This window comes from Balaenoptera ricei, chromosome 1 (genome assembly GCF_028023285.1).
Source record: "Balaenoptera ricei isolate mBalRic1 chromosome 1, mBalRic1.hap2, whole genome shotgun sequence".
Classification (NCBI taxonomy): Eukaryota; Metazoa; Chordata; class Mammalia; order Artiodactyla; family Balaenopteridae; genus Balaenoptera; species Balaenoptera ricei.
This window is the reverse complement of record NC_082639.1, coordinates 168,785,038-168,810,038: the sequence shown is the minus strand read 5'-3', so window position 1 is coordinate 168,810,038 and position 25,001 is coordinate 168,785,038. Positions and strand designations below refer to the sequence as shown.

At 56.5% G+C, this 25,001-nt stretch overlaps 1 protein-coding gene across 1 annotated transcript; it reads left to right on the top strand.

The window, feature by feature from the left end:
• Positions 1 to 567: 567 nt before the first annotated feature.
• LOC132375967 (atypical kinase COQ8A, mitochondrial-like) lies at positions 568 to 23,198 on the top strand. The gene is made up of 14 exons (XM_059941376.1): positions 568 to 751; positions 3,363 to 3,770; positions 4,033 to 4,099; positions 13,877 to 13,951; positions 16,942 to 17,064; positions 18,757 to 18,842; positions 18,960 to 19,100; positions 19,593 to 19,674; positions 19,783 to 19,876; positions 20,152 to 20,293; positions 20,525 to 20,632; positions 20,777 to 20,842; positions 21,132 to 21,218; positions 22,084 to 23,198. The coding sequence occupies exons 1-14, from the start codon at positions 575 to 577 to the stop codon at positions 22,369 to 22,371; spliced, it is 1,944 nt and encodes a 647-aa protein (XP_059797359.1). The 5' UTR covers positions 568 to 574; the 3' UTR covers positions 22,372 to 23,198.
• Positions 23,199 to 25,001: the final 1,803 nt, after the last annotated feature.

Genomic DNA, 25,001 nt, shown 5'->3' with positions numbered 1-25,001 from the left:
TGTGTTACAGTGAGCGTATACTGAGGCTCAAGGTGTAGTGGAAGTTGACTTCTCTGCCATCTTGGGCCCATTTGGTTCTAATCAGTTTATGTCATGTCCTTGGGCTATGTTATTCTTTCAGAGGTTGTGCCTTGCCCCCTTCCCTCCTGTGTCATTCCTTCCCCAACCTACGGTTTTGGTCCAGAGGGAAGAACTCTGGACTAAATCAGGACACCCAGATTCAAGTCCTGGTTCTGCCACTTGGTGGCTGAGAGACTTTGGGCAAATCCCTTTACTTGTCTGTGCCACGGGGTGGCTGTGAGGCCCAGGTGAGGAAACATGGTCGGGCGCACAGCCCTGACTCCACGGACTCTCTCTTTCTGATCGGCGCCCTGCAGTGTGGGGAGTCACTCAGTTTACCTTGAGCCCTGGGCCCTTCCTCTCTTTTCTCTCAGTCAACCTGGATCAGAAGGGGAGGTCAGTGGAAAAACCAAACAGCCAGAGTTTGGGGTAGAGGTGGCCTGTGTGAGTGCGACCCTGTGTGAGGCGTGGAGCCCCGACCCTGACTTGGCCCACTCTCTTCCAGCCCTGAAGGATGGCTGCCATGTTGGGGGACACCATCATGGTGGTCAAAGGCCTTGCCAAGCTGACCCAGGCGGCCGTGGAGACCCACCTGCAGCACCTGGGCCTCGGCAGGGAGCTCATTATGGCGGCCAAGGCCCTGCAGTCCACGGCCGCAGAGCAGATCGGCATGGTCTTGGGGCAGGTGCAGGTAAGGAGGCCAGTTGGCAGTGGGGGTGGGTGCCAGCGGGAGGGGGCCTTGACGTTTCAGCATCCAAGGGGAGGGTTTTAAGCAAAAACGAGTGCTGGAGCCGTGGTTGTCAACATGGCCTGCTGCAGCAGAGTGCCATCCACCGTGTCATCACCTGCATGGTCCCCACCCCTGTTCCTGACAGTCTGAGGGCATGGGGAGGGGGCGCGAGTGTGCGCGTGCGCCGTGCGCACGCATGTGTGTGCCTGGGCATGTGTATGTTGGGAGCTGTGCTGCAAGGGTGCCCTGCTGCCGCACTCCTCCCATTTCTGCTCTGACCTTCTGGACAAGGACACGCACGCTCCTCCAGGCTGTGGGACATCCCAGCCCGCCGGCCTCTGGTCATTCTCAGAGTTAGGATTCCCAGCTCTCCCCTCATGCTCTCTAAGGGTCCAGTGGCGATACTGTGTCTCTCTCTCTACACAGATACCTTCAACTTGCAGAGGTGTTCACACCTGTGATCTCTTACAAGCCTCACCGCTGTCCTGGGAGGGGTGCAGACCCAAGTGCTTGCCCCCCTTTCTCAGATGGGGAAACTGAGACTAAGCAGTTTGATGCGATTACTGATTGACAGGACCGGAATCCTGTGTCCTCTTCCCAGTCTCAGACTCCCCACCCGCCCTCTCTCTGCTGAGGCTGGGCTGTGCCCTGGCAGCCTCATTTGGTGCCTTCGCTAGTGAGGAGCCATCGCCTTCCTGTTGGGTGTTTGCCTGTGGAGCATCCAGGAAGTGAGGTTGCCCAGCACCCTGGGGCCGCCCAGGAGAGAGGAGCACGCTAGGCCTGGGCAGGCCTCCCTGAAGGGTGAGAGGGAACCCAGGCTCCCCGCTCACCCCTGTGCTCCCCTCGGGCAGGCCTGGCCCCGGTCCTTGGAAGAGGCAGGGCCACGCCCTGGGACAGCCCCTCGGAGGTGGGAGGGAGTGGCGGTCCCCCACCGCGAAGGAGGCGCCGAGCAGGGCGAGGGTCTCCAGTGCGCTCCCATTCTCTCCCTGCACACTCAGAGGTGGGTTCCTCCCCTGTCTGTGAGGGGACGGAGGGCCAGGTGCTCCAGAAACCTCTCTCTCTCTAGCTCCTCAAGGGATTTGTTCGCGTATTCATTCAGCAGACACTTACTGAGTCCGGTCCCATTGAGACACTGAGGCCCCTTGGCTGCCACATAAACAGCTTATGGTAACGCAGGGCCGGCGGCCAGCGCTGGAGTAGTGGGGCAGAAGGAGTGGTGAGCCCGCGGCCAGTGTGGGAGCTACAGGAGTTACGTGGCTCTCGGACCCTGTCCCAGACCCCTTCATTCCAGGGCTTCCCTGGCCATCTTGACAGGTGCCCCTTGATTCCAAACACAATTCATTTCTGCTCCGAGGCAGGTGCTGTCAGGCGGCCTCGGGGCGGCCCGCGGGGCAGGCCTTGGCTTGGGATACCTGCTCCGCCGTTGGCTGCCTGGTGGGCCTTTACCAGATTATTTCAGCTCTCTCGGCCTCCCTTTGCCGCTTATGAGATGAGAGCAACAGCCTGTCTCGTTCCTTTCTCTGGAGGGCAAGTCTTATCTGCTTAGATCCCACAGTGTCTTGCAGAGCTGAGAGTGAGAAGGCTTTGGGGTCTCCTGCTGTTTCTGCAGAACCTACAGGCAGCACTCCACGCACTGAGGCCATTTCAGTGGAATCGGGGAATCCAGGTCCCTGACCTCCCTTCAGGAGTCAGTGCTGTTCTAATTATAGCCTTCTCGGCCCTGTTCCCCTGGCCCCGTCTGTGCCCCGCGTAACTCTGTGACTGCGGGGAGCCCTCTTTTCGGATGAGGAAGTGGCAGAGAGGGGTCAGGAACTCTCTCCAGGTCGCTAGGGGTTCAAAAGTGGAAAGAACCTGGGCCTGAAGCTCAGGTCTCGGCGACTGTTACAGGGGAAACATGGTGTTTTCTCCCCCTCCTCTCCTGTCCTGTCCCCCCTGCTCCTGGAAGAGCCAGGCCAGGTCCTGGAAGTGACAAGCCCTCTGGTGAGAGCCCCTCGGGAGCCGCGTCTGCAGCAAGGCGCTGGCCTGGAGAGGCAGGGCGGCCCTCCCTGTGTGCTGCGCTCGCCTCCTCTGGTCTTCGGCTGTCCTCTTACTTCTCAAAGCTTTCCCCATCTTTTGCCCTGGTTCACCTTCCCCAAAGCCCTGGTAGCCTCTCTTTAGCCTGGATTTACAGGTGAGGAGCTTGCCGCCGGGAGAGTGGTCGCTCACCTGGTCTGGGCGGGGCACCCAGCAGGTGCTCAGGGACCTGGTCTGGGCGGGGCACCCAGCGGGTGCTCAGGGACCTGGTCTGGGCCGGGCACCCAGCGGGTGCTCAGGGACCATGGGTGGCCGGCTTGCCTGGGCCCCCGCGGCAGAGCCCTGGCAGGAGCAGGGCTGGAGCCCGGGCCTCCTGGCTCCTGGGCTGCTGCTCACCTCCGGAACTGGCCACGGGCCACGGGGGTGACATGGTAGGGCCCTCCAGAGGGTCAGAGGGTGGGACGCGCCGGTGTGCTGTCCTGGCCAGAAGGGGATGCACACAGGGAGGGGCTCCTGGCTGGCCTCTTGCTTCTCTCACGTTGGTGTTTGTTCCCTGCAGGGTCAGGAGAAGCATGAAGAGTCTTATGCCCAGAGCTTTGACGACCCGCAAGCAGAATTCCACTTCTCAGGGCCGAGGGCCGAGGGCGCCTCCGAGGAGTTGTCTGCGGCCTCCTCCCCCGATCAGTCCCCTCCGCCCTGGGATCACGCCCGCAGCCAGGGCCCAGCTCCTGCCTATGTTGCCAGCGGACCCTTTAGGGAAGGCGGGCTCCGGGGCCAGGCCGCCTCCCCTACGGGCAGGGTGAACGGGAGGCTCTTTGCAGACCCCAGAGACCCATCCTCTGCCACGGGCCTGCGGCGAAGGTTCTACCACCAGGACCAGTCCCCCGTGGGGGGCCTGACGGCTGAGGACATTGAGAAGGCCCGGCAGGCCAAGGCTCGCCCCGAGAGCAAGCCGCACAAGCAGATGGTGCGTGCAGGAGGCCCCCGAGTGGGGCTGGGGCGCTTCGCTCAGTGCTGCTGGGGTCAGGCCCCCTCTTCGGGGACGTTCTTCGGGTGCCGTGGCCTGGAATGTCAGGCTCACGGGGGCCTCCTCTGGGAGGGGTGTGCTGCTGGGCGGAGCTGCTGCCTTTGCGGGTGGAGAGGGCGTGCGGGGGGCGGCGTGAACCCCTGAAGGTTGGTCCTGTCCCTGTTCACTGATCCCTGGAGGTCTCTTTCTTTTCGCCCTCTAGCTCAGCGAGCGGGCTCGCGAGCGGAAGGTGCCAGTCACGCGGATTGGGCGGTTGGCCAACTTTGGAGGTGAGGTGCCAGTCCCGGTGAGTGGGGCGGGGGCCACCGTGGGGCCTGTGTGTGGCAGGGAGGCTGGCGACCCAGGGGTGCCCTGGGGAGGATGGTAGCTCCTGTGTTAGCTGTTCCGGGATGTTTTCCGTGGGTGGGCGATTCAGTCTCTGCCTCAGCTCACCCCTGGGGGTCGGTGCGTAGCTGATTCCACGCTGTGAGCTGTGGTTTTGCTTCTCTGGGGGGCAGCGTCTGCAGCATCAGCTTTTCACTCAGGCCTTTGGAGGCCCCTGCAGGGAGGAGGTGGGACAGTGGGGCTCTTTGGCTCCTGGACCCAGTGGTTTTTGCCCAGCCATTTGGGGACCCGTTTGCTGGATTCCTACGGGCCTGCGGGCATCAGTGGAATGATAACGAGGTGCCGTGGCCCTGAGCTGCTGTCGTCCATTTTAGTGTGCTGAGGAGTTGTGAGTTTGTTCTTTTCTTTAGGGGTTTGCATAGCCATTGTGTCCAGTACCCCTGTGCTCTCTTCGTCCAAGTTGGAGGATCATTTTATAGTGAAGGTTTACAGCAGTTGTCTCTGCTTTTATGACATTGTATTGTCATATCCGACCAAGATGTTCCTGTGGAAAGTGCCATCCTTTGCTATGGTTCTACTTGAAGATGGAGTGACTTCTCTAAAGCCCGCTTATCCTCAGTAGGTTCTCCAGACAATACAGCTAATGAAAGTAACAGCCCTGGCCACTTGATTCACGTACCCACCTGGGGCCAGTGCTTATTTGCGAGGCTCTGTGTAACAGTGGTCTCGTTGACTGGTTCACGTTGGTGCCAGTGCTGACTAGTCACGAGAGCCCGCTCTCACGTGTCTGAGCCTTTACCCACCTGCCTTTTGCTTTGCTGGTTTGTACGTCTCCCCTCCCACAGGCCGTACATCAGGCACGCTGCTCTCCCCGGCTGCCTCTTCTCTTCTGGAAACCCCATCTTACTCCTTGTTCAGGAGTGGCTCTGTGCTCCCTGATAACCTGGTCCTCTGCAAGCTGGCCTGATGTGTGGGTTCTAACATTGAAGGAAGGCTGGCTGTCTTCCTTAGGTGCAGAGCAAACTAGGTTAATTGGATAGAATTTTCTCAACTCTGAGGTTTTCTTCCATAATTGTTATCTTAAAATGTGGCATCTGCTGCTACTTAGCTTTTCAGGAATCTAGCATACAGTGTCATCTGAGTTTTAGCACAAAATTATTGCTTCATTTCATTTTAATGGATGAGCGTTTTAAGCAGTTCCTCATAGAACATTGTAACTCCCTGGGGTGCCACTACCAGAGTGGGTTTGGGTTGCTGCTCTGGTGGCTTCCAGTGGTCCTTATTCCCCAGAAGACATGGCACTTTCCCTGCTTTGCTCAGTGGCTATTAGTGGGGACATTTATTATTCTTAAAGTATTAGATGGAGATTCTGTTCTCTCCCCCATTAGTTTGAGGGCAGGAACTGTTCTCTTCTTACTTTGTAGTTAGTCTTTCTCTGTAACCTGTAATCCTCCTCCCCTCACTGCAGACCAGGGCTCACAACAGAGCTCTGTCCCTGTAAGGCTTAGTTTGACTGATGTATTTTAGAATGGGTGTAAGCCTCTCTCGTGAGTCTTTGCCGGGGTGGGGTAGTGGAGGACCTGTTTGGGAAAAGTGGTCAGGATGAAGGTCGTGATGGCCAATTAGTATTTGATGGAAGTCCTGGTGAAGCAGGCAAGAGTCAGGCCTTTTTGGGTGGTGGGTTAAGGAAAGCAGACTGAAGTGAAAGCGGTTGTATAGGAAGGTGTGTAGGACAAAAAGTCAACTTCATTAAAACCAGGGTACAGGGCTCCCCTCAGGGCGTGGGGGATGTGGGCTGCCAGAGGGAGCTGGGGTTGGGGTGAGGAGAGACCCTGGTCTTTGTAGGGGCTTTGCACCATCAGGAGCCTCTTGAGCCCTTGCTGACAGCTGCCTGATGCCTGGAGCCGCCCTTCAGAGTCTGTGCTGGAGATTTGCTCACAGCTGTGATTCGGAGCTGCACACGTTGCCCAAGCAGTTGGCAGCTCATGTTTCAGGATTAGAGGTGGCAGGATGGGAGCAAAGAGGAGCCAGGTCTGGAAAGAACGTGCAATTCTGGCCCCAGAGGTGAATTCTGGGCCTTCTACCCTATCCAGAGGTTTTCAAACTGGGGTTTATGACCCTTTAGTGAGTGTGAAATCAGTTTAGTGGGTCAGGACCAGCATTTAAAGAACAAATTAGGGGCTTCCCTGGTGGCGCAGTGGTTGAGAATCTGCCTGCCAATGCAGGGGACATGGGTTCGAGCCCTGGTCTGGGAAGATCCCACATGCCATGGAGCGAATGGGCCCGTGAGCCACAACTACTGAGCCTGCGCGTCTGTAGCCTGTGCTCCGCAACAAGAGAGGCCGCGAGAGTGAGAGGCCCGCACACCGCGATGAAGAGTGGCCCCCGCTTGCCGTAACTAGAGAAAGCCCTCGCACAGAAACAAAGACCCAGCACAGCCATAAATAAATAAATAAATTTAAATAAGTTGTAACATACTGGTTCCCTTAATAAATTAAATAAAATCTTTGACATGCGTTCATTTAAAAAAAAAACAAATTAAATAGAATGGAATTGAATAAAAAAGGATCAGAATTAGTATCATAGATCCTTAGAATGGCACATGTTGCAAAAATATTTCTGTTTCAGAGATCTAAATATACTATTGATGTATGTTCTTCATTGCATTGTGAAGTATATGGCTTACTGGTGGGTCATTATCTAAACAGTTGGAAGTAACACTGCTCTACTTTCTTCTCCTAGAAAATACTTCTGGCCTTTCTTCCCCTCATGAGGGTGAGATGTTTTTGAGGTGTAGACTAACAGACTTTAGGAAGTTGTTACACTGCAGGTATGAGAGAAAAGGATTGCTCTAGATCTCAGAGGGGTAGGATTGTATTTGGGAAGGTCAGCAGCAGGTATTCAGCTATATAGAGGCAGAAGGCAGGGGCTTTCCATTTGGGTGGCTCATTCTGATGCCGAGATGGCGCAGGAACTCTAGGTCTAATTTGGCTGTGGGACATTATGGCTCTGATGCTGTGGGCATGGTGATCTGTGGATATTAGATTTTGTTGGAGAATGAAATGAAAGATAGCATCAGATATTGGATTTGGGGTCAGAACTGGGCTTTAGGTCATCATAAGATTTGGGTTATAATTCCGGCCCTGCTTCCTATGGCCTTGGGTCTTGCCTTGGTTTGCCTTTCTGTGAAATAGGGGTCTTGCCATTGACTCCAATGGGAATATTTTGGTAAATGTTCCATGTGTATCTGCAAAGAATTCTGGCATTGTCAGGTGCAGTTTATCTATCTGTCTAGTCTAGTTTGTTACTCACGTTAATCAGATCTTTTAATGATTTTTTTGGTATGTTTATTCTTTTGTTCTTTTTTTAAAATTCTTTTTAAAATTCTTTTTTAAATTAATTTTTGTTGGAGTATGGTTGCTTTACAATGTTGTGTTAGCCTCCATTGCACAACAAAATGAATCAGCCATACACACACAGATATCCCCTCTGTTTTGGACTTCCCTCCCATTTAGGTTACCACAGTGCATTAGGTAGATTTCCCTGTGCTATAGTATGTTCCCATCAGTTGTCTATTTTACACATAGTAACAATAAAGTATAGGTGTCACTCCCAGTCTCCCAATTCCTCCCACCCCACCTCTTCCCCCTTGGCATCCATACATTTGTTCTCTACATCTGTGTCTCTATTTCTGCTTTGCAAATAAGATCATCTATACCATTTTTCTAGATGGTATGTTTATTGTATCAGCTATCAAAAGAGACATTTAAAAGTCTTATGCTATGATCATGGATTTACCTACCTCTTAGTTCTGTCAATTTTTGCTTTAACGTTTTGAAGCTGTGTTATTGGTTGCTTACAGATTTAGAATTCTTATATCCTCCTGGGGATTGACTCCTTTATTATTATGTCTTACCTCTCATCTCTATGAAAGTCTACATTGTCTGATATTAGTATAGCTGTTTTCCAGCCTTTTTTTGGCGGGGGGGTGGTCAATGTTTGCATTGTATATCTTTTTCTTTCCTTCTCCTTTCAAACTTTTGTATCCTTATATTTAAGGTATGTGTTTTGTAAGCAGCATATATATATTTTCTTTTCCTGTGATTTAGGTACAGACATTAATCTTACTCTTATAATGTGAGTATTAGGTTCATTTACATTTAATAGAGTTGCTGGTGTATTGTGGTTTATACTTACTGTCTTAGTCTTTGTTTACTGTTTGACCCATCCATTCTGTTCCCTTTTTTCTCTTCTGTCTTACCTTCTTTTTAAAATTTTTTACCTTTTTTTAAATTGAGGTATAGTTGACGTATAATACTATGTAAGTTTCAAGTGTACAACATAGGGATTCACGATTTTTAAAGGTTAGATTCCATTTGTAGCTATTATAAAATATTGGCTATATTCCCTGTGCTGTACTATATATCCTTGTAGCTTATTTATTTTATACATAGTAGTTTGTACCTCTTAATTCCCTACCCCTTTCTTCCCCTTCCCCCTTCCCTCTCCCCACTTGCCTTGCCTTCTTTTGAATTAATCAAATTTTTTATTGTACATGTTTTCTCTTTATTAGTTTGTGTGTTATTATCCTACTATACTTTTAGTGGTTTCACTTGAGATTACAGCATACATTCTTGACTTACTACAATGTAATAGAAGTGATTATTTTTACTACTTCCCCAGTAATGCTAGCACTTCAGAACAGTTTAAATCCCTTCTTTGTGTGTGTGTGTGTGTGTGTGTATGTTAATGTGGATATGTATTTTGTTTCTACACACTTTATATTATATACTAAATTATTGAGATATGTTAAACCTCACAAGATGTTATTTCTTTGTATAGCCCATATGAGTTTAGATTAGCCACATATTTACCCTTTTTGTGCTTCTTTCTCCCTTCATTTTTATATTAGAATTACTTTTGGGGTAATTTTCCTCATCTCTGAAGAACTACCTTTTCTCTTTTTTGTAGTGCAGAGGTGGTAATCATTAATTCTCTGTTTTTATTTGTGTGTAAATGTCTTTATTACACTTTTGTTTTAGAAGGTATTTTGGCTGGGTATAATACTCCATGTTCAAAATTAATTCTTTTGGACACTTTAGCAATATTATTCCATTGTCTTCTTTTTTTTGTTTTGTTTTGTTTTTGTTTTTGGCCGCACCATGTGGCATGTGGGATCTTAGTTCCCTGACCAGGGATTGAACCCGCGCCCACTGCAATGGAAGCGCAAAGTCTTAACCACTGGACCACCAGAGAAGTCCCTCAGTTGTCTTCTTAACTTCCATTGTTTCTGTTGAAAACTTAGCTATTCGTTTTATTGCTGCTCCTTTGTAAGTAATTTGTATTTTGTCCTCTGCTTTTAAAATTTTCCTTTTGCTTTTGTTTTCCAGCAGTGTGGCTGTGACATGCTTGGGTATGATTTACTTTGTTTTTATCCTGCTTGGGATTACAGAGCTTCGTAAATCTGTGCTTGATGTCTTTTCATCAATTTTGGAAAATTCTGGTCATTTCTTCAATTATTGTTTCTGCCCTGTTCTCTTTCTCCTCTCCTTCTGGGATTCCAGTTACACATATGTTAGATTTTTCCCTTCTGTCCTGTGTGTCTCCTCAACTCTTTTCTATATTTTTCATTTGTGCTTCAGTAATATAGGTTCAGAGGAGATGTCTTATCATCTCCTCTGCACCTATGAAATGAGGGAGAACTGGACGATTATAGAAATGAGACCAACAGATAAAGTAGGCACTAGAGAAAACTTACCAAAAGGAGTTGAGCACTACGTGCCTGACTTCCTGAGGGTACACGCTGCACACTTGCTGTCACTCTAAGCAGCCAGCGCTCCTCCGGTGCTCTCTGAGGCAGCAAGACAGATGCCCTGTAGGTCCAAGAGCAGTTTGTGCCCTTGGCAGGGGTGAGGGAGCATGGTTTCTACTTTTTCCAGGAGTATACTTTAAAAGGGACTCTTTTGTCTATTTTTTGTCGCTTAGAGCCTCTGTGAAGGAGATTAGGGCAGTTATAATCTCCAGTTACAGATGAGGAAGCTGAGCCACAGTTGCCAGTCACCCAGGCCCATATGTGCATTTGTGACGGTCCTGGGACCAGGGCTGAGGAGGCCTGTATCATACAGATGGCAGTCTGAGCCTGTCGCCCCTGAATTCGTCCCATCTCCCCTGAACCAGCAGAGGGGCGGTCAGGTCTTCCCCCCCGCCCCACTCTGGCCTAGTTCTGAGAACCGAGGAGACCACTCTACAGGGAACTTCCTCCACCGCTCCTTCCTATTCGCCTTCCTGCGATGCCATGGGTTGCAGCCCCCTCCCAGGCCCCCTCTTCTTCCCGGCGCCTGGTGCTGGCACAGCGTGGAGGATGCAGGTGATGGAAGAGAGGGTGGAATTACTAAGGGTTCAGGAACACCTTGAAGAGAAGGAAATAGCCTTGTCCGCTGCCTTTTTTGTGTGGACTTTGTCTTATCAGATCAGAAGGATTGTTGGACGTGTTGAAAAAGGGAGGCCTGAGAACAGTGCCTGGCACGTGGGTGGTACTGTGTGAGTGAAGCTGTTTTACCCTCAGATTTGGCCCTTGCTGCTGCAGAGGACCTCCGTCCAGCCTTGCTCTGTAAACATGCCTGGGGGTTCTGGCAGGTTAGGCACCCCTCACTAAGCCTCCTCACAGACGGTGCTGTTTGTTAGAAGGTTTTTATTTCCTTTTTTTCTTAACCTCTGTGTCTGTGTGGGCAGAAGGCCAGTGCTGCTCAGGGGGCACTCATTTGGCTCTGAGGACCCGCAGAGGGACTTCGGGGAGGAAGGAGCTGGGCCAGGGGCCTGGGCTCCCTGATCAGTCCCACAGCCTGGGAAGCGGCCCAAAGCGCTCCCACCCCCTTGGGGAGACCCTGCTCCTTGCTGCTCCGCACTCCCACTGCGTTTCTTGCCTGCAAAATCTCCGTTTGTGAGAGAAATGTCAGGAACTTTCTTGGAAAGGGCTGGCGCCTTCTCACCGGCTAGGATGGCGGCCAGGCTGCTGACGGGGGCCATGGGGCCGTGGAGCCGGTTCTGCGGCTGGTCTCCTCTGGGACATCCGTGCGGGCCGGGCCGGGCCTGCCTGTGGATCAGAACTTGGACAGGCGCGGTCCTCAGGGCTGGGGGGCTGAGGTGGAGTGGACGGCCTCAGGTGACACCGGAGAGTGAGCGAGCATGGGCTCGGGCTGTCCTCACCAACACGGGGAATCCGAGGCAGAGCCGCTGATCTTCCCGGAGCTGCCTGCAGGTGCCACCCAGCTCCGGGAGAAGGAAGAGCCTGGCTGGGCTCTGCCCTTCTCTCTCTGCAAGGTCCTGAGAATCCTTTCAGGTCAGCCAGGTTGGGGATGGCGGGAGGGCCAGGAGCTCCTGAGGTCAGGGCTGGTGGGCTGGCGGGGCTGCTCTCGCCTCCGGGGCCGCGGTGGGGAGCCTGTCAGTTGGCACCTCCTCGGGCCTGGCACCGGGCAGGTCCTGAGGGAGCTCGCAGGGCCACAGAAGGAGCCTGCGGCCTGCTTTGTGGAATGTTCCCTCCGTGATTCGGTGTTCAGTGACAGGTCCTTGGCCTTGGAGAGCTTTGGCTCTGCCCAGCAGCCCAGAATGGGCCAGAGAAGAGGTTGGCAGAGCGTGTGAGGGGGCCCAGCTGGGGGCCCTGCAGAGAAGGGCGCTCGGCGTCTGCTCGCAGTGGCCCACCCGGGTCACCTTGGACACGTCTGACTCTTTTGTAGGCTTGTCTTTGGACTTGATGTAGGCAGAGAAAAATCTAGAGGCAGAGAGGCATTGGTGAAGGTCGCTGCAGTTTGAAGGTTAGCGTTGCTGTTGCCATTAGTTTGCTGAGTCGGACAGTGTGCTGAGCGGGGTAGAAGGGGGTGAGCGGAGGGGAGTCACTGTTTGACCGGGGACGCAGCTCTGTGCCCAGTGTCCTCCGGGGCTGGGTTGGGGTGTCAGAGGGAAACAGGCCGTGGCAGCTCCATCCCAACGCACCAGGGTGTCCTTGGGGGCATTTCCAGATGACCGTGGCCTCTGTTCTGGTCGCCAGAACTTGCCTTATGCTGCCCTTGTGCTGACCCACCAGCAACATGGGGTGTTGAGCACTTGAAACGCGGCTGGTCCAAGCTGAGACATGCTTCGAGGATGAAACGCACATTGGATTTTGAAGACTTAGTACAAAAAAAAAAAAAAAGTAACATCTTTCTAAGGATGTGTATATTGAGTACTTGTTGAATTGATAATATTTTGGATACACTGGGCTAAGTAAAATATATGATCAGAATTCCTTTCACATGCTTCTTTTTGCCTTTTTTAACATAGCCCCTAGAAAATTTAAAATTATATATGCGGCTGGCATTATATTTTTTGGGCAGCACTGGTCTAGCCCTTTGAATAGGAGAAAGGACAGTAATAGCGAACACCTGAATAGTGTTGCCTTATGCCCAGCCCTACTGGGGGTGCTTCACTCTTATTCAGCTGTTTAATCCTCACACTGACCCATGAGGCAGGAGCTACCGTTACAGCTGGCAAAGCAGAGGGTGCACGGTTGTCTAACGGTGTGTAAAATGTACTGCAAAAACATTTTTAAATATTGGATTATCTTCTTATGATTTTTAAAATTTATTTTTCATTAAATAACTTTTTCAGTAGATTCAATAATAATTTTCATAAAAGTAATACATAATCATTGTAGAAAATTTGGAAAATGTAGAAGCATGTGCAGGTTTCCTTGCCCGGGGTGAGACTCCCAGCCCCCCAGGGCTGTGCTTGCCAAGGCCCGCTGGTCTCAGGGCATCTTTGGTATCTTCCCTGGGTCTTTGCTGTTCCTCCTGCTGTGGTCAGCGTGCTCCTCCAAGTGTTCTACACTCTCGGCTAGTGTGCTCCCGCCCCCCAAGCCAGCTGGAACTGTATTTAAAGTAGAGGAAATAGGCCCTGAGCCAGGCTCCTGGGCTTTCTGTGTGCACTTAGTGGCACCTGCTGGGCTCCTCAGGCCTCTCCTAGACAGTAGGGATCATCCACTTCCAACCTCTGGACCAATGAGATGTTAATAAACCTTGATTTCAAAGGGGGGCCTGGTACCCCATTGTCCTTAGACCACTGTCAGTGCCTGTGGGGCCTTCCCCCGCAAGTGAGGGCTGTAGCCTGAGCTCCTGGGAGTCCCCATGGCTTTTGCAAAATGTTCCAGTTCCCACCAATGACTGCTTTATCTTGCAGTGGTAATGCCTCTCCTTGCAGCTTCAGTGAACTGGATTAGAGAATTCTAGAGTATTGGAGGCTCTTCACACAGACTGTGAAGTGGGCGGCTGCATCCCAAGGGGATGCCCAGTGTTGTCAGGATGTCCTTGGCCTGCAACCATTCCTGGTCCACATTCCATTTGTGCTGCGTCCCCCCCAATGCGTTTCCCCGTCGTACGTTGTTTTGGGGTGTGTGTTTGTCGCGTGAGCCTGTAGCGAAGGTGATGGAGGTGGCGGTGGAGGAGGCTTTTCCACCGAAAGCACCAACCTTGAGCCAGGTCTTCTCTGAAAACAACAGCTGTGTATCTCCTACCTTTTTATCCCCTCCCTTTTCAAGATGTCTGGAGTGTCAGCGAAGGTCCCCAGGGGCAGGGGGCACTCCCCAGGGGAGCGAGGCAGGTGTCTGTGCGGGGCTGCTCTGGGCCTCGTGGGTGGAGGGCAGTGGGCAGCCCCCGAGCGAATGCCCAGAGCCCTCAACCTCCTCCTTGCAGGTCTGGCCGTGGGTCTGGGCTTCGGGGCCCTGGCCGAGGTCGCCAAGAAGAGCCTCCGCCCTGAGGACCCCTCAGGTGAGCTGGGCCCTTGATGGGGAGGGCAGGGTGGGCCCTGAGAGTTGGGCCTGCCAGCTCCCAGCTCCCACCTGCGTTCCCCGAGGGTTGGCCTCCAGGGGCATCTTTCATCTTGTGTTCCGTGTGAATGGCAGCCCTGGAGTTTGAGGCCTGAAGGCTCTTCTGTTCCTGTCCCGGCCCACGTTGGCTCACCCAGCCGTCCTGGTTCCTCCGGGCCCGCACACCTTCCCTCTTCTGATAGGAGCCTCAGGTCTGGCCCTGCCTCTGCCTCTGCTCTGCAGAGCTGCTGGGACCCCAGGTCTGGCCAGGTCAGGTGCCCAGGGCTCCCCGTTTGGCTGTGGTCAAGGGGCATGGGAGCTGCTGGAACAGACCCCATGGGGCCCCCCATTCCCCCATCTCGTGACCTGGGGTGGCCATTACCTCTCCAGCTTCAGACGCTTTGTCTCTGAGGTGAAGATCATGACTCCTCTGTCCCCCTCCTCCCAGGGTCAGCCCGGGGTCAGGTCAGAACGCTCAGTTCCCCCTTGTCTGGGTGGCCAGCTGTGGGCGGTACTCCATGGAGAACATTCTGCAGACTGGCTGCTCTGAAACCTGGGGTGCTTATGACGCTCTGATGATGGGTCAGGGGGCAGCTGGAGGCTCCACCCATCTCCTACCTGGTCCCCTCCCCCAGGCTTGTCCCGGTGTTGGGGGGAGGCGGCTAGGCAGGTGCAGGGCGCTTTCCCTTCAGCGGGGTCCTGGGGGCTGTTGAGAGCAGCCCTGCTAGAGCCATCTGCTTGGTGGATTTCTCAAAGTTTACTTGAAGTTCTGGGCTGAGTGCCCCCTGCCCCTCGCCCATTCAGGGACATCAGTTCATTCCGGTACTTGACACCTCCTCCCCCCTTCCCTGGGGACCCTGAGTGATCCCCACTGGCCTGCTGTGCTGTGGTCCCTGAGGCCCTAGTTACAGCCTGGGGGCCCCGAAGTGGGGCCTGCCAGCCACCTGGATGGCCCCGCTTCACCTGCAGAACCCTCTCGAGGGGATGAGGGGCCTCCGCGGAGAAGGCGCTAGCCTGTCCTCCAGGCCCCTGAGTATGTGTGTGTCCTTGGAAGGGACCGGAGAACAGAGAGGATTAGGGAGGGTATTTTTAGTGTTGGTGCTGAGACTGGGAAGTGAGAAGCCAGCGTTCCCCAGGCACAACCTCTCCCATCGTCCCCCCCAAAACTGGCTGCCCTCCGTCCTGCCCCGTCCAAGCAGGAAAGAAGCTATACTGGCCCCAAGGTTACAGCTGGTGTCCTTTGCCAGGGAGGCGGTGGCCCTTGTTGGGGGTCAAGGGGCCTAGTACCACTGGCCCAAGAGCAGGATGTGGGGCTCAGGCCCAGAGGGACGTGCCCTAGCTTCCTGAGCAGGCCCGGGAACCCCTGGGCCTGGAGGGCACCGACCAGCCTGGCCCAGGCCTCCCCAGGGAGCCTCTCCTGAGGGGGGGCCCGCCCACCACGCCCTTGGGCACCCCCGGCTCCCCCCGGGTTGTGTTCAGAACCAGCCTTGCCCGGGCAGGGGCCCAGACTCCAGCCTGTGGAGACTGGCCAGCCGTGAGGAGCGCTGCCTGGAAAGCGCAAGAGGGCCGGGCGCCGTCCCTGGATCTCAGGGGCGCTGCTGTCTCCCGGGCCTGCCGTGTCCCTAGGGGAGAAGATCTCCCTCCTCCCGCCTGGGCCGTGGCCTTCTCTCCCAGCGTCTGTGCCCCGCCCACCTCTCCTCAGGGACACAGGCCCAGGTCCTGGCCCACAGGGCCCAGGGGCTGGGGAGGGCAGAGCGGACATAGAGGGCCGCCTGTCCCTGCTGCTGCCCGAGGTGAGGGGTGATCTGGGCACCCTTCTTGGCCTAGACACCCTGGAGTGGTCCTGCCCCGGGGCTACAGCTTTCTTGACCCCCGGCAGCTGGGCTTCTTCCTGTGGAGCTGAGATCTCCCCCCTTCCCGGGACCCTGTCCTGCTGTCCGGGGCCCTGGGGTGAGCCTAACCCCGCGCAGGCCTAACAGCTGCCCTCAGGTGTGGAGGGCATCCTCCACATCCTCCTGCAGCCCACCCACCCTGGTATATCAGAGGCCACGCGGGACACGGCCCCGGACGGAGGGCAGTGGCATGACGGCCACCACCCGTGTTCCCCCCCTTGGGGACCCACCTCAGACCCACTCTGAGCGCTGGGCCAGGCCCGTGGTGATGCAGGCTGAGGAAAGTGCCAGGCTCTGTGGGGGGCAGCCCTCGGGGGTTCCTGATCTAACTGGGCTCACAGGACAGAGGGCAGGAAAAGCACCGACTGTCACCGGGTCACCCCCTCCTCATCACCTTGAGTCACCACCCTCCACCCTCCCACCCCCGACTGTGCTGAATGGAGGTCATCTGCACACCTGAGGTCCCTGTGCGTTCTCCCCGGGCCAGCTGGCACCAGCCCGGTGAGGCTGTCCTTGACCCTGAGCTCCCCTCCCTCGAGGACTGCGCTCTCACTGCAGCCAGTGGCCGCAAGTGACTGTGCAGAGACTCCAGGGGTGCTGGTGACCTTTGTCCAGGACACTGAGGGGCGAGGGACAGGGACTTGGCAGGGGCTGATACGGAGGGAGAGGCCCCGTGGGCGAGCCTGTGTGTGTGTGTGTGTGTGTGTGTGTTGGGAGGGTGTTCAGGTGGGCCCGGGGAGACCTGGGTGGCCCCGGAGGGCCTTCCTCGGCATCTGGGAGGTGGGTGTGAAATGTGGGTTAAAGTTGCATTGCCGGTTTTGTGGACCCCCGGGAGGAAAGACGTTGACTGAGCCCTTTGTGTCAAGCTCTGTGCTGGGACTTTACTGCATCTCATTTAAAACGTGTGAAACCCTGACCTCTTGTTATTGTCCCTGTTTTTACTGGGAGAACCAGTGGTTTGCCAAGACCCACAACCAGGGGCGGGCGGAGGGGCCTCTGGGGGATCCCAGGCCCAGCAGCCCCGCCTGAGGGAGGCCATGGTGACTTTGCTCCTCTGCAGGGAAGAAGGCCGTGCTGGATTCCAGCCCCTTCCTGTCAGAGGCCAACGCGGAGCGCATCGTGCGGACGCTGTGCAAGGTGCGCGGGGCGGCGCTCAAGCTGGGCCAGATGCTGAGCATCCAGGGTGAGTGCGGCTGCGCGGGCTGGGGGCGGTGAGGCAGCGTGGGGAGGGGAGCTGGGCTGAGCGTCCAGGGTGAGTGCGGCTGCGCGGGCTGGGGGCGGTGAGGCAGCGTGGGGAGGGGAGCTGGGCTGAGCGTCCAGGGTGAGTGCGGCTGCGCGGCCTGGGCGGTGAGGCAGCGTGGGGAGGGGAGCTGGGGGGCGAGCAGTGGGGGGCGCCGCACTTGGCCCCACTGGGAAGGGGTGGGAGGTTTCCTGCCCACGGGCTTCTCTTGCTTGAAGCCTGGCTGTTAACCCACCTGGGATGTTGAAAAACAGCGTCTTAAATAGGAGCCCACGGTTGTTTTTCTGGTTTCTTTCTGAGTGTTTTGACATGTCCAGAGGTCCTGGCGTCTCAAAAGTTGGGGAGAGTCCAGCTGACGCCCCCCGGCGCCCCTGCGTGGTGGTCCGAGGGTGCTGTTGAGGGAGCTCACGGGCCTGCGGTGGCGTGACGCTGGGGCCTGGGCTGTGTGGCCCCGAGGAAGGAAGGCGGGGGGAGGCGGCAGCGGCTGAGCCGGAGGCTGGCTCATTGCAGCCCCCAGAGCAGAGCTGGGGTTTGGGGGGCCCTCGGGGCTTCTGATGGTGCCTCCCAGGGAGGAGCACCCGAGGGGCTGGTGTCCTGAGTGGGAGCACAGCCAGTGCCCCCCACAAGCAGTCAGATGGACTCACTGAACTGGCCAGGTGCAGGACAGGAATAACCACCCAGGCAGGTGGGGGCAGGCACTGCCTGTGCCTGTGCGGACTCCCGAGCGAGCGGCACGCGCCCCTCGGAAGCCCTTCCGTGCGTGAGCCCCGCCTCTAGGACGGAGAGCCTCAGAGATGCGGTCAGGGCTCTGCAGGAGCGGCTTCATCGAAGGATTCTTTCTGGTCTCAAACCAACTGAAGTCAGCCGCTGTCCGGCTAGTGAGCTGCGTGTTGAAGCTTCTGTGTGCATTACAGAGTATTTCCGAAAGCTATTCAGCGACGTGGGAAGTGCTCGTGAGAAACGGCTTCAGGAGGGGAGTCGGCCAGAGCGTCTCCAGGCAGCGTGACTGCAGTCAGGGAAAAACGCATAGGAAAGGGTCAAAACGAAAAAAGAGAATGGTAGTTCTCTGTATGTAGATTATGGGTATTTTAAACAGTTAATACGCTTTATTCCCTAAATGTGTTTCTTTTATAATCATAAAAAGCCGTGCCTGCTCTTTCTAAGGAATCCACCTCCTCAGGTGCCTGGGTGCGTTCAGAGGCCCCGGCACACGCCGCCCCGCACGCCGTCGGCAGGGCCCGGCCTGCACAGATGCACCCAGCGCCCGGGCGGGGAGGGGTGCCGTGGGCCGGGCTGCGGGGGTCTCGGATTTGGTTGTTGGCCGAGGTGGGCCAGGAGTGTGCACGGGTCAGTGTCCCTGCGTCCCCTCTGGAGCCTTGGTCCGCAGTATCAGGGGTCTGTGTGCCAGTGGGGAAACGCCCTGTGGGAGCAGGGAGAATCCGAGGCTGGGCCTGCTGTGTGGCATTGGGCCTGTGCCTCATCTTCTCTGAACCTGGGGTTCAGCGTTTGAAGGGCAGAGCGGCACCTCGGCCTCCTCCCAGGAGACCTCGCTGGGCAGGGGTGATCGAGGTGGCCTGTGCGCCCTCCTTCCGAGGGGTCAGCCTTCCGCTCTCTGAATGCTCTGCTGCCTTCCAGACGACGCCTTCATCAACCCCCATCTGGCCAAGATCTTCGAGCGGGTCAGGCAGAGTGCAGACTTCATGCCACTGAAGCAGATGATGGTGAGGCCGGTGCGGCTCAGGGTCCGGGTGCTGGCAGCCCTGCGGGAGGGGTAGGGGGAGGGCCCCTCAGGGTGTCCCCGGCTGTGCTCACGGCCCCTCCCTGGCCTCCCCCTCCAGAAAACTCTCAACAGCGACCTGGGCCCCAACTGGCGGGACAAGCTGGAGTACTTTGAGGAGCGGCCCTTTGCAGCCGCCTCGATCGGGCAGGTGCACCTGGCCCGCATGAAGGGCGGCCGCGAGGTGGCCATGAAGATCCAGGTGGGCACCCGGGGTGTGGGCTCGGTGCCCTCAGGGGCTGCACAGGGCCAAGCCGGGCCCTGCAGTGAGGGGCCTCTGCACCCTACGTCCCCTGTGTGTCCCCGTGCCCAGGGCAGGGCCTGTGTCTCTTCACTTCTGTCCCGGCACTTGGTCAGCGGTGGGTGCTGAGAAGTATTTGCTGAGTGAGTGACTGTAGGAGGGAGGACAGCCTCCCAGCATGCTTGGTTTGGGGGGGTGCAGGGACTGGGGACAAGTGACTGTCTGTCTGGGGCCTGAGCCCAGGGATGGGGATGGGGGAGGGAGCGGTCGGCAGTGGAGAACAGGGTCGTGGTGGGCCCGGGGGTCACGGCAGCACTGGGGGGTCTTGGCTCTGCCTCGCGGAGGTGCGGGGTCCGGAGGGACACAGCTGGGCAGCTGGTGGGTGGCAGGAGGGCGGGGGCCCCGCGGGGCCCTGCTGTGTCTGTCTGCCTGACTCCCCTCTGTCCCCCACAGTACCCCGGCGTGGCCCAGAGCATCAGCAGTGACGTCAACAACCTCATGGCCGTGCTGAACATGAGCAACATGCTTCCAGAAGGTCTGAGGCTGCCGCTGGGCAAGGGCAGGTTTGTGGGCGGGCTCTGGGGACCCCGGGGGGCCTCCCGGGGAGCCCCCAGTCCCCCTGACACCGTCCTCCCTGGCCCAGGCCTGTTCCCTGAGCACCTGATCGACGTGCTGAGGCGGGAGCTGGCCCTCGAGTGTGACTACCAGCGAGAGGCCGCCTGTGCCCGCAGGTTCAGGTGCGGCTCCAGCCTCGGGCCCTTGCCTGTTGCTCCCGCTGGGGAGACAGAAGGGGCGGCTTCGGATAGCCCGTCTTGGGCTGAAGGCCCCCCCGGCTCTGAGGGGCGATGGCTGGGGTTGGGGCCTGAGGCCGGAGCCGTGTCCCGCCCAGCTTGGGGCATGGCCCTCCGCCTGGGGGGCTCAGCCCCTTGCTGTCCTGTGTGTCGCCCCAGGGCGTTGGTCGGGGTGGGGGATCAAGGAGGCCCGGGTGTCACCTCCCACCCACCCCTGCCAGGGAGCTGCTGAAGGACCACCCCTTCTTCTACGTGCCCGAGATTGTGGACGAGCTCTGCAGCCCCCATGTGCTGACCACGGAGCTGGTGTCCGGCTTCGCCCTGGACCAGGCCGAGGGGCTGAGCCAGGAGATCCGGAATGAGGTGGGTCACAGGGTGGCCCTGGAGCCCCGAGGCCCCCCTGTGGGGCAGAGCGGGCAGGAGGGCTGCTGCGTTTCCCCACCTGGTGGTACGCTTGGCCTCAAAGTCAGCTCTGGGCATGAGGCAGGATGGGGTGGAAGATGGGGAGGGAAATGGGAGTCAGGCTTCCCCGGCCCAGATCCAGGGGCCACTGGGTGGCCCGGCGCTGGTGACGAGGACCCACCCGGCCCCCAGATCTGCCACAGCATCCTGGTCCTGTGCCTGAGGGAGCTGTTCGAGTTCCACTTCATGCAGACAGACCCCAACTGTTCCAACTTCTTTTATGACCCGCAGCAGCACAAGGTGAGCGCCCAGTGGGGCTCCCATGGGGAGCCTGAGCTCCGCTGGAGCAGGGTCCGAGATCTGGGGGTCTCGGCCCCCCGCCGCCCTGTCCCCCCAACCCGTGCTCCACTGGGGCAAAGCCTACCCGGTATCGCCCGTTCCCAGGTGGCTCTTCTGGACTTCGGGGCAACTCGGGAATATGACAGATCCTTCACGGACCTCTACATCCAGGTAGGGGTGGAGGCAGGGCTTGGCCTTGGCCCGTGTTCTCCTGAGGCTCAGATGGGATGCTTGGGACTCGGGGACGGGCGGGCGGGCTTCCGTCCTCATGTCCCTGCCTGTCTGCAGCGTTTGGTGCCCGTGGATGAGGCCGCAGCTGCCTCGGGCTCAGGGGAGTAAAGGGGAAAGGTGGGTGGGCCGGCAGCTGGCCTGTGTGGGGCGGGGCAGGTGCTGGCTCCCTGGACCCTCAGGAGCTCCCCCTCTGTGTGCTGCCCACGGTCCCCTCTGCACCTCCGCCCAGATCATCAGGGCTGCTGCTAACCGGGACAGGGAGGCCGTGCTGAAGAAGTCCATCGAGATGAAGTTCCTCACCGGCTACGAGGTCAAGGTGAGCCCCCCGTGACTCTGGAGACGCACAAGGCCTGCTGAGCCAGACTCAGCCCCAGGCCGACTTCAGTGTGTGTGGGGAGGGTGAGCCATGGACTGCTTTTCCCTTGAAACCTGAAGGGAATCTCAGTTTACAAATGCATGAGATCAGAAGTGACAGCTGCTCTCGAGGGTCTCCACAGGGCCCCTGGGCCGGCCCCACCCCAGCCCCTGGGCTGAGGGCCTCAGAATGCCGGGGGACTGGTCACCAAGCTCTTGTTTTACGCCCCACTGCAGCCCATTCGAGATCCCAGGCACTGGGCTCATCGTGTTGGCGCTCGGGGCCCGGGTGGGCAGATGGGATGGCAAAGCGCAGCCCTCACTCGCTCAGGCCTCAGCGGGGAAAGGGTGAGGGGAGCGCTGGAAGTAATCGTAGCAGCCCTCTACATGAAGGGGCGAGCATCTGTGTTCCTGTCACCCAGAACCCACTCAGAAAGCAGCACCTTCCTCTCCTGATGACAGTGGGGAAGGGTTGCAGACACACAGGTGGTCTCAGGTCTGCCACCTACGAGGAGTGCAGAGGCTCAGGTCAGCTCAGGCCTACAGACTGTTCTTTTTGGAATGACAGGTGTTTTGTAAAAGCTTTGAATTCGCGTGCCCCCAGGCAGGGTCACACCCTGCATTCGGCTGCAGACCCGGCCACTTCCTTTCTTCTTACACCGAGCCCAGTTCACACATTAATGATGTTCTCCTGGCCCCGTTCTTCAGTCTGGTTGAAACACTCACCTACCTGGCCCACTCCTCGGGGAGCACTCAGCCCAGGCCCCATGATGGAGCCCTGGGCTGGTGAGGGCTCTTCGATCTCACCTCCATTCGCCTCCCTCCAGGCCATGGAAGATGCCCACTTGGACGCCATCCTTACCCTGGGGGAGACCTTTGCCTCGGAGGAGCCCTTTGACTTTGGCACCCAGAGCACCACCGAGAAGATCCACAGCCTGATCCCCATCATGCTGAAGCACCGGCTTGTCCCGCCGCCCGAGGAGACCTACTCGCTGCACAGGAAGATGGGGGGCTCCTTCCTCATCTGCTCCAAGCTGAAGGCCCGGTTCCCCTGCAAGGCTATGTTCGAGGAGGCCTACAGCAACTACTGCAGGAGGCAGGCCGAGCAGCAGTAGCCGCGGGCCCGGCCGCTAGGCGGGACCCTCCGTCGTCCTGCCGCTGAAACTAGTAGGAAGCCGGTGGTACCCACGCTCCGTTTAAACTTCACCCAGTGAGAGGGGGCCGCGCTGCTCAGAGCCCGTGGCCAGCACTTATACACGGTTCTCATCGCTGAGTGGGTGTGGGGTGAGAGGCGCCGGCACGGAAATGCAGCCCCACTGCTGTCTGGCAGAATCTGCTTATTGTTTATGCATCCTCTGAAATGACTCTCGATAAAAAGACGATTTTATTTCCTTTTCCTTTTTGTAACAGGGCTTTTTGCTAATGTGCATGGTAACCAGAAGATGAGAGTTCTCCTTTTGACTCCCTGCCACCAAAAAAAACCCAAAAACGAAACAGAAAAGCCTTTTTGGATTTTATGGAGTGTGTAATACAAGGTTTGTGTGTGTGTGTTTCTAGAATGAGATTTGTGTTTTCTGCCTTTTCCTGTCCGGCTTGGATCTGCACGTGGGAGAAGTGCTGATCTGAGCAGTGCCAACAAGCACTACTTCACCAAGCGAGGCCCACCCACACCTGCTTCTGGCTGGTTCCTAGAGGCTTTTCTTGACAAGCAGAGGTTTCCAGAGAACTGCTGCCTCCTGTGGGGAGGGGCAGGAGCCGCAGAAGGGGAGAGAAAGCCACATGCTCTCTGGGTGTGTGTGGGCCCTTCTTCCCGCTCCGGCGCCTGGGCCTTTTGTGGAAGATGACATGCACGTGTCACCTGCTTGGACCCAAGGGGTCGTTTCAGGCTGTTAACCTCTGTACAATTCTTGTAATTGTCTGATTTACTTGTTTCAATTAAAAAAAAAAAAAATCCTAGCACCGTGGATTAATTCTTTCACTTGTAAAGGATTCTGAGCTGATGGTGAGTGAGGGGCTCGAGGTCAGCGTCACACCCTTTCCCGCCTCCAGACGCTTCTGCAAGGTTTACCCCTGTTCCCAGTGTGAGGCTCTTGGTACCTGAACCTGGAAGGCTCAGCCCATATTCCTCGTCGGAGAAAGGGTGCGGGGAGGGGACGGCACAGCTGCCAGGTCCCTGCCGCAGCAGCTTCCCAGGCCCCACGGCGCAGAGGCGGAGAAGCCACAGCTGCCCCAGAGGCTGTATGACGCGGTGCTGGCAACCGCGGGAAAAGGTCGACACCAGCCCGCAGGGCGAGGGCCTGGCTTGAGTGGCAGTGACACCCACTTCAGGGTTCAGGCGCGGCTGAGGAGCACTTTCCCGGGGCAAACTTCATTCCTCGGTCCCGGGGGCGTCTTGAACGTTCAGGCGGGGGCCCTTCGAACGGACTGCTGCGAACACCTTGAAAGGTGCGTCAGATGGTGAAATAACGCGGAGAGATGGCAGTGGTCCCAGATGCATCCTCAGAGTTTTGGGTTCTTAAAGGAAAATTCCTTTCTGCGGTTTGGGATTGACGGCAACAGACACGCTGGACTCCGGGACAGGATGCAGAGGCCGAGGTGGTCTCCATGACAGCCGCTGGGGGGCCCTTGAGGTTTAGCCCTGAGCCCAGCACCACGCGCCCATCTGCGGTCGGAGCTTCCACAGCCCTTTCAAAGAAAGGATGTACGTATTCTAGTTACGCATGAACAACCCCTGGGACACTCAAAGTGGGCATTTTTATAGATGAGGAAACTGAGGCTCAGAGGTTATGGTGAGCTGGCCGGACGTCCATGCTCACTCTACTACAAGCCAAAGGCTAGCAAACTATGGCCCCTGGGCCAAACCACTGCCTGTTTTCGTAAGTGACGTTTTCACGGTACTGTCCAAGGTGGCGCTTGTGCTACGTGAAATGGAACAGGGAGGGGGTCTCAGGACAATTATTTAGCTGAAGCCAATTTAAGATTTCCTTTGTTAAGAAAGGCCTTGCCTGGGTCTCCGCAGCTGTGTCATTCTAACTCAAGAGCTGCAGCACAAGTCGTGGGAAGTGTCCGCTGCTTCTCTGCAGGAGGAAGACGGAAGATCAAACAGCTGCCCCGTTTAGTCAGCGGTGGCACCGGCAGGGAAGTGTGGCTGGGGGCGGGCCCTCAGTGCAGTGGGCTCCCTGCTGGCAACGGCATACAGCAGCGCCGCCCACAAACGAGGGCACGGCCTGGCCTTGCACACTGAGCCAATACCAGGGAAGTTTTGACCAGAAGAGGGGAGTTGAAGGCTTGAAGAGAATGGAACACTATGCCACCTGAGCTATGGAAGGAACTAAGAAAGTCCTAGATTAAACTAACCCCACGTCCTTCTAGTGTAACGAGGAAGCCGGATGAGGAGAGGGGCTGGCAGAAATTGGGGTCAAACGAGACGAAAAGAGTCAGTCACCTTTCCTCCGTTCCTCAGACTTTTTAATCAGGGAAAAGAAGACAAAATACTCAATTCGAACAGTTCCCTGTTTTATTGCAATACATCAGAGTCTGGTTAATATTAAGTGATGCCAATGTAAAATATCGGTGAGGCGTCTTCTGTTATATTTTGACTGTCCCACCTTAAATATTTCTGTGCAAAAGAATCCACACCATTGTTTGGTAGCAGAGAATCTCATAAAGTTCCCTAAGACAATGAGGGGATAAAACCAAACAAAATGAAATAAGGAGTGATAAGAGGCCAACGCAGTATCTTTTC